This window comes from Styela clava, chromosome 6 (genome assembly GCF_964204865.1).
Source record: "Styela clava chromosome 6, kaStyClav1.hap1.2, whole genome shotgun sequence".
Taxonomy (NCBI): Eukaryota; Metazoa; Chordata; class Ascidiacea; order Stolidobranchia; family Styelidae; genus Styela; species Styela clava.
Window position 1 is genome coordinate 24077913 of NC_135255.1, and position 8965 is coordinate 24086877.

Below are 8965 nucleotides of genomic sequence, written 5' to 3' on the forward strand. Positions count from 1 at the left end.
CCGCGCCTTGCTCGTTGGGTGAATTCGTCAAGACTAAAAACAAAATGCACTTCTTGCGAATGGACCTTTTCCCGACCCTAACCCCAGAAAGATTCTAAACTAAACTGAAGCTCACCGGAAGACATAATAACAATTAAAATAATTGATTTACAACTACTTTTTGGAAACACAACTAAAAACTGACTAATTTAATGCAGGGATGTCGAAATCGAATTTAAATTCAAATATCGCAAACTTTAAATACTGTTTTTTCGTGTTTATAATAATCTAAAATGGCGCACATATCCTAGCGTCGTCGTCCATGTGTGGTTCGGCAATATATTACAGCTGACATGAAAGAATTTCGATAAACGACGACTTAAAGAACTTATAAGACTTCGAGGACATTTTTGATTGAAAATATTTTCTTTGTATTTCATCGTAGTCGAGATGGTTTAGGCGTCCTCGGCAAATTGTGTCTTAATTAGTTGTTTTCATCCTCAGTTTCGATAGTGACCGAACATAACAGGAAATTTTTTCATTTCTTGTAATTTAGCGCGTATAAAATAGCTCTTAAATAGTATTTAATATCTATCGCGGATTTCGTCGGCATCCGGCGTTGATGACAACATCGCCCAGTTTAAGTTACAAACAAAAATACATAACAGCCGACATGAAATATTCAAATCAGCGCAGAGTTCAAAAATAAAACACGTTTTATGGTCTTAATATGCACATAGAAAGAAAGGACAGAGAAATAACGACTAAAAACTAAGAACGGTATGCTATGTTTGTGTACTTTTGTTTACCATCATCATCATAATCAAATTAGTTAAACCCGATTCCCAAATTTCCGTCGGCCAATAATGGAGAATAAAGATGGAAAACGTGTTTTACTTTTTGAGTCGGCGTTGATTTAAATTTTTCCTGTTATGTGTTATAATTTTTTGATTATAACCAATACCTCGAACTTAAAATGAACGATATTGTTATCAACGGCGTCGGGATAACGATAAAATCTCCGATAAAAACCAAATAATATTTAGAAGCTATTTTATAGATTGCAAGAAATTGAAAGATTTCCCGTTAAGTTCGATAACTATCGAAACTGAGGATGAAAACAATTAATTAGGGCAGGATTTGCTTTTAAGTTTATTGCCGAGGCGCACAACATATCTTGACTAAATTGAAATATACGATAACAAATGTAAAAAATTTCCAACCAAAAACGTCCTCGACGTCTTATAAGCACTTCAAGTCGGAGTTTATTGAAAACATTTCACGATGACTGTTAGGTATTGCCGTGCCACACATGGCTGCTTTCGATTGCGATAAAAAATGAAATAATTGTGAAATGTTTTTAAATCAGAACGTGAACGGGGGCGGTAGGATGTGTACGCGTTTTCGGCCTTTCGTATGTAGAAAATCTTAGGTTAATCGAAGCAATATTTTTCCGAAAATAATATTCGTATCCAGATTTTCAGAATTTCCACTGCATTATTAAAACATGAAGACGGGCGGCGTTACATTGCGGCAAGATGATGAAGCACGAGAGTATTCGCCACAAGAGAGAGAGAGATAGCATTATGCTATTGTCGCTTTCAATTCGCATCGACAGCGCGCGATTTCTACTTTTTTGAGGTAACATATCTCATTTTCGAATACAAACATATACGCGGGGATAGCGATTATTACGTAACTAACAGCAAAAAGGTATGATTGAAGTCGGGCGGTGTTAAATTACGTGAAGGTGATAAAGCACTGGAAAAAAGTAGTTTTCACCGGATTGTTATGACCGTCGAACGACGTTGTTTGAACGTAGAACAATAATAAAAAAAAAAACGAATTTCAAACGGGGGGGACACGACCCCCGTAACCCCCCCGCTGGTTGCGCCACTGTAACCAATACAAACTATTTTTATTGTTATTAAGTACACATCCAAATAATTATTGTTGTCTAGGTACACATTTGTTAATATTTTTGGCATTTTAGAATGTGTAAGATTTTTCTTATTAAGACACCAATTCAGTAGTTGCTTACCAATCCTGAATAAATTATGTTCGACTACCATGGTATTACCGTATGTACATAAAAGCAAGCCTAATACGGACGAAGCAAAATGATCTTTAAAGTGTAGGAAAATTGATAATATTGGCAAACTTATAAGTTATTATATTTAAACAATATTCATATTCTAAACTCCTGGATTCCAATAGAACGCCAGTTGAAAACCACCGAGTAACAAACATGTTTCTCGTGCAAATAAAAATTATTTTATTTCTCAGATAATTTACCATAATGTTAGGTAATTCTCCTTGTGGACTCTGATAATATCAGCATTTTTTAATTTTCGGAATAATATTTAATAATCAATTATGGGAGCAAATTGTGTGAAGCGGCAACGTACGCCGGTTCGTAATATTCGACAACGCACAAGCGTCGAGGAAAACAATGAGGAACCATTCATTCTCGTTCTGAATGAGCGATCACCAAATCCGAGCAGCTCATCTGGGACTTCGTTTCCGTTTCTACGACGACGTTCGGTGAATGAGGACTCCCGGCAGTTGTGGTACACTCGCCACACTTTGAGTGAAAACGATATCGATAAACATGTACTGGAAACACTTCGAATTTTGAGAGTGTCTGCAGAGAATGATACAAATTTGATAATAAGAATGAGAATGTTCCGGTCATGGGCGAACGGTGAAAAAGGATGGAAAATGATTCTGAACTCACTCATCCGTGCGATTCCGCTAGAAGATCCGCTTGGCCCATCAGCGATAACATTATTCATTGACCATTGTCCGTTGCCAACTAAAAAAGCAGTTTCAAATTTTATATCGGAGTTACACTTATCAAGAGATTTAAATAAACAAGAACACGGCGTAAAGACGGAATCGAGGCATCGAAACATTTGCGCAGTTTTGGGACATTTAGCTGAAAGTCTGGCATCACCGTTTAGCAAGTTAATGCTCACTGATGAAATACTGGAATATCTTTTAAGCGCGGTAAATGCTGAAAGTTGCGTCTCAGACACGAGTTCCACAAATATTCTTTTCTCTCTCATTGCTCTAGAAAAATTGTCTCAAGTTAAAGACAATAAAGATAGGATTATGCAGACGGACATCACACACAGACTCCAAGAGCTGGAATGCTTTTACGCATCAGATGATTATAGAAAACGACAGGTCGGATTTCTATCACAGTGGTTGCTCGACAACATTTTCTTAGCGGAAGGAAGGTCTTGCACGTACGAAACAGTGGACGTTCGAAACATCAATGCAATGTTGAATGATAACGATGTCAGTGAATACCTGAAATTATCAGCCGACGGCCTCGAAGCCAGATCAGACGCCCCATCCTTCGAATCGGTTCGTTGCACTTTCTCCGTCGATCGTGGAGTTTGGTTTTATGAGGTTACCGTGGTTACGTCTGGTGTGATGCAAATTGGTTGGGCGACAAAGCATAGCAAGTTTCTGAACCATGACGGATTTGGTATTGGCGATGACGAGTTTAGCTACGCCTACGATGGTTGTAGACAATTGTGCTGGTATCAGGCTCAGTCTCACCCCCATTCGCACCCAAGTTGGAAGGAGGGTGACACCCTGGGTTTGCTTCTTGATATTGATAACTTAGAGACTGTGTTTTACCTGAACGGCATTCCCCTACCCCCAAGTAAAAATTTATTCAACATAGCGAAGAATGGGTTTTTCGCTGCAGCAAGTTTCATGTCGTTTCAACAATGTAGGTTTAATTTTGGATCTGAACCGTTTAGGTTTCCCCCTACAGATCGGGAATTCTCGACGTTTAATGACGTTGCGATCCTTGGCGATTCCGACAAAACAATTCTTCCGAAACACTTGAAGTTGAAAGCGCTTTTGCAACAAAGAACTTCTTTTCGAGACGATCATTGCACTATATGTTGTGATAACGAGGCTGACACCACTTTGATGCCTTGTGGCCACGATGGCCTATGCCACGACTGCTCACGTCAGATAAGTCAATGCCATCTTTGCAGGCAAACCATCCAGTCAAGGAAAACTGCAGAAAAAACTCTAGACCCCAATATGGCCTAATGATATCTTCATACGAACTGTCTGTTTGAGATTATGCTATTCATAGAGAGTGATTCAGAAAAAACAGCTAATTTGGAACGTATTCTAGAGAAAATGTAACTTTTGCGCAGAGCGTCCTTGATTAATGAAACTTTTTGGTATAATCATACAGAACCAGAAGTTTAATTGTTGAATAATTTTCTTCATTTTTGAAGAAGCAATGAAATAATTTGCAAGTCTGTATCTTTTGGTCACTCTGTATATCAGTGCTTTGTTGAAAAGTTCCAAATGGCTTTTGTGTACAGCATCTCCAAAACAAATCGAGTAATCGAATAGTTTCAATATTGGTTTATTGTTGTTAGTTTTTGATTTAGAAATATTTCACACATACTCTGTACCAAGACTGTCAGGTCAAGAGTAGCTGGGGCACCAGGTCTAGTCCAAATGCCGGTAACTTTAAAACTTTGAGTCCCAAGTCAATTTGTGTCCATTCAAACCCCCAAGTATAACTGAGTCAATTCAGTTTGATCTGAAAATATTCAAAGACCACCCTAAAATGATATATTTTCGGAGATAATACATTTCTGATAAAGTAGGCAATGCCGAACCGCAGATCTCAGTATTATTAAAATACAATGGCATGTTAACTAACCCAGGTTGATTATGGAGAGTGAAATGCATATAAATATGTCATGCAAAATATATGTATGAAAGAATGGTGAAAAAATTTTCTTTTGCTCCTCCTTCCAAAAAAAAAGCATTTCATAATTTTTCTTGAATAAGAACTGAGCAGTTGCATCATCTCGATGCTGCTCGAACTCCGCCTTGTGTACATATCATCAGTATTATTGTTCTTTGCACTTTTTTCTTATTTTCTTTGCTTCATGGAAAAGCATATTCTTGATATTTCACTGCGAGATTTATTCTAACATGTTTAATAGAGCTGGGAATTTTAGTGAATAAAACTCCTGCCAGCCACATAAAATTGAACGGTTGCATTGAATATTTTGACAGTTGTTGAAATGAATTGTAACTGTTAACCATATTATTAAAGTGGTTAAATATTCCCAGCCCTACCATCCAACAACTACTACAGCCAATGCAGCATGGTAAGAAATGTATTTATTGCCGCAGTAAGACCAGAAGCTCATTTCACATTTTTGAGAAAACTTCTTGTGTAATTATGGACATGGGCAAACTATGACCTGCGGGCCAAATTCGACCTTGAGATAATCCAATCTGGCCTTCCTGATGAAGCCACAAACTAAAACCAAATTTTGATCTTGCAACATAAAAAGAACTTAAGGAATCTTTTGAGATTGCAATTTAATTTAGTGTGGCACGAGGTTTATTGTTTTCCACTTTTGCCTCTGTAACAATCTGTGTATATTGTTCATAAAATGTAACTTTTTACGCCACACTTACATGGCCCGCCAGTCTAGGTCTGCAAAATTGTTGGCCCTGGTCCAAAAACCTTGCCCAGTAGGCTTGGCGCATCCCTTGGTCTGGGTTTATGATTGACTGTTCCAACCGAACTGATATAAATATGACACAACCTTAAAATGTGACCTTGACTAATTCTGGTTTTACAGCGGCGATAAATAGGGTGTCCATAAAGTCTCAAAATTTTTTGAAATTGCAAAGGGAATTTATCGATTTAATATATTGTTTTGGCACTGATTTAAAAACAACAAACCTGGTCAAGATATTTTGAGAACTGACTTCATAACCAAATAGAAATTGTGAATAGACTTTATGGACACCCTGTATAGCTTTGAGAATGTGAGCGGAACCAACCTATCGGCACTCTTTCCACTTTTATCTGAGTGTGCCAAATATGGAAGATAACACTGCTACCTTCTGAGTGTTCTGTTTCTTTGAAATGGATGGACCTATTCATGCCATTTCACACTTCAGTGCACAAAAAGTTTTAAACGTTTCTGCCTAGCTTGTGTTTACTGAACTTTTTCTTTTATGCTATATGTAAGTTTTGCTTCTTATATTCCACTAAATGGTGAAATCTTCCTAAATTTTGAATCTCCATTGTCAAAGTAGTCAAAGGATTTATATTTTGAAATATTTTTAAAAGTGTAAATCTGATCCATCCTTGACTTAAACCGGGAAATGTCAATTCATTAACCTTCTATTTAAAATACTCGCATGTTATTTGATTTCAAGTAAGTCAACTGGCAATTTTACTATGTTTCATATCTACAAAGCTTATCGACTTATTCTGTATCATGAAATTTTTCTTAATTTTGTGTCGCATCATGTATTTCACATTATATAAAAGTAGTTTTTGCTAACCATGTTGTTTGAGCTGAAATTTCGGTACTCTGGTAGCATACGAATCAAGATGGCGGACACTGCAACGTAGTATGTGTAGAAAATTGGAATAAAATTATGGCTTAACCCTAAACAGGTACACATACTACGTTCCGGTGTCTGCCATCTTGGTTCGCATACTACAGTAGTACCGAAATCAAGAGTGGGGGAATCTGTGATATTATTTCAATGAGGACAGTCAATTTGGTGGTTTGGTAATATTGTTATGTCACCGGGTTAAGGTATAACTTTTATATTTAACAGAGAAGAAAGCCATTATGACTGCTCAATCATATGGCACAACACGCTATCATGTGCAGGTTAGGGTTGGACATAGGATTGGTTGGCCAGCTAGTTCTTTCAGAAGCATAGACTTGATGGTGCAGTTGGCCTTCCATATGATATGACATCCATATTATGGTATCCCATATGATTAAAGATAGATAGCTTATTTCGAAACATTTATCTTATTGGACTTGAGACATTTATCTTATTCGCCTTCAATTTGCCGATACAAGTAAGAAAATATTTTTCTAACCTGCCCAGAGTAATAGTTAATAAGTTATGTCCAAGATAACTAAATCAGGCACAAGAGCGTGGTATTTCAATTGTGACTCACTAATAGGTGATTGATCAGCTGATTATCGTTTGACGTCATATTAAACGTATTGGACGTTGGTTTTGCGCAGAAGCAGTTTATTTTTAAATCGGAAAGCGAAACAGCAGGTGACAAAAGATACACACAGAAGGTTATTCTTGGAAAGTCACCAAAACTTCAAACGTTGTTTCATTGCAACCTGTGAGTGAGATTAGTTGAGTCGTTCACGCGGTGAACAACGACTCCTAATCTCGGTCTACTGTAATTTACGGAGCATAAATCGCAATTTGAATCTTTTTCTCTTAAAATCGATCGTGCTCTTTAAGAACCAATGCCCATAATCAGGGATGGCCATTTCCGAATACTAAACTATTCCGAATACATTCTAAAATAATGTTTTCGAATCTGGAATTCCGAATACATTCTAAAATCGAAAATAACACATTTTTGTTTTAGTTTAATAAAACCCAGTAAAATAGGAAATAAGCTTCAATAGAAATATTAGAGTAAAGCCACAAACCAACAGTATATGTACACAAAGTAATTGATAGTTTATAGCTATCAATAAAAAATAATAGCAACTTGTGACACAGTCAGTTTATTAAAATTATTCACTTTGTACAAATGACCATATGAAAAGATAGCCAAGGAGTTCTAAGTCTATTGACAAAAATACTACTTGTATTCAGATAATTGTGTATATTTTCTGAGAGTAATAAAATTTATTGGCAATACAGCCAACAACAATCGAAAATCCATTGTTCCTTTAAAAATTCTAATATTTAAGCCTGAGGTATTCTACTACCTACCAGTATATTAATTTATGTGAACCATATTGTTGTGTTTGGAATTAGAAATAAATTAGTAGAGTATATAGATGACCACCACTGCCAGCGCGCAGCCAGGATTTTCGAAATCGGAAATTCCCATTGCCGCCTGAAACACCCACCGCGATTTCGCGCTCGTTAATTAAAATAGCCGTCTTTTCAGCGTATAATGATCATTCTGTTACGTAAAAATTCAATTCATGACAACTACGAGATTCTAAAATATCTTTATATAATAATTTAATGTGTCCAACGTAACTCGCGGTTGCTTCTTCTTAGGTCAAAAAAAACATTACTATTCGGTCCACGTCGATCTGTGACCTAAAATTAAGAGATAAACTGCCTGATGTATTTAATTTTAATGCGTATTTTTGCAATCTTGCCAACTCGTTATCGCCGTTGTAAAAATCTCAAATAATTATATAAAATCCTGTTAAGTGTAGAGTATAATTCATTTCATACAATGAATATACATATAAAGTTTAGCAGTGAATTAAAAATACATATTCATCGCCGCGATTATGCCACCTATTAAAAGAGTCGACTTTTACAACAAATAATATAACAACGAATATATATTTTTCTGTTGTGCAAAGTGATGAATTCATGACCGACACGGGCATATTTAAAATGTCTTGCTTTATTAATTTAATTGTCTTCAATTTAACCTGCGGTTGCGTCGACAAAAGAAAATCCTCACCACTCTTATATACCATTGCAATCCGCGGTCATAAAAATAAAAACGTGAGGTAAACTGTTCGATTAAATATTGTTTTGATCCGTATTTTGCGAATTCGGCAAATATTTAGATGTACTTGTTAACAGTGACTCCGCTCGATCGAAATGCTACCACTCTGATTATTTTTAGATAAAACCGTTCGAAAAATTCATAAATATGCTGTAATATCTCAGAGTAAAATTTATTTCATCACAATAAAATTGATTGAATATACTTTAGATTAATTATATTATATACAACCTCACAACCCGGGAAAAAGTCGCGTTTCAAACCTTGTATCGTGTTAACACGAAAATATCGACGGCAATTTAAAGTAATGGATAATCAGGCAAATCCCGCCCTCAATTAGTGACGATATGTTTCTAAACGCCGACCAAACAATGTGTGCCAGAGGCACACGAAATTTTGCGATTTTCACTGCTTAGAAAAGCGTTTTTTAAA

General features: G+C 36.2%; 1 protein-coding gene across 1 annotated transcript; it reads left to right on the plus strand.

Annotated features, from left to right (window-relative positions):
- The first annotated feature begins 2250 nt into the window (after positions 1 to 2250).
- LOC120331305 (RING finger and SPRY domain-containing protein 1-like) lies at positions 2251 to 6341 on the plus strand. Its single transcript, XM_039398376.2, has one exon. The coding sequence runs from the start codon at positions 2356 to 2358 to the stop codon at positions 4054 to 4056; it is 1701 nt and encodes a 566-aa protein (XP_039254310.2). The 5' UTR covers positions 2251 to 2355; the 3' UTR covers positions 4057 to 6341.
- Positions 6342 to 8965: the final 2624 nt, after the last annotated feature.

What these genes read in the sequence shown, in the direction of transcription:
- LOC120331305 (XM_039398376.2), top strand. Translation starts at nt 2,356, where the DNA reads ATGGGAGCAAATTGTGTGAAGCGGCAACGTACGCCGGTTCGTAATATT.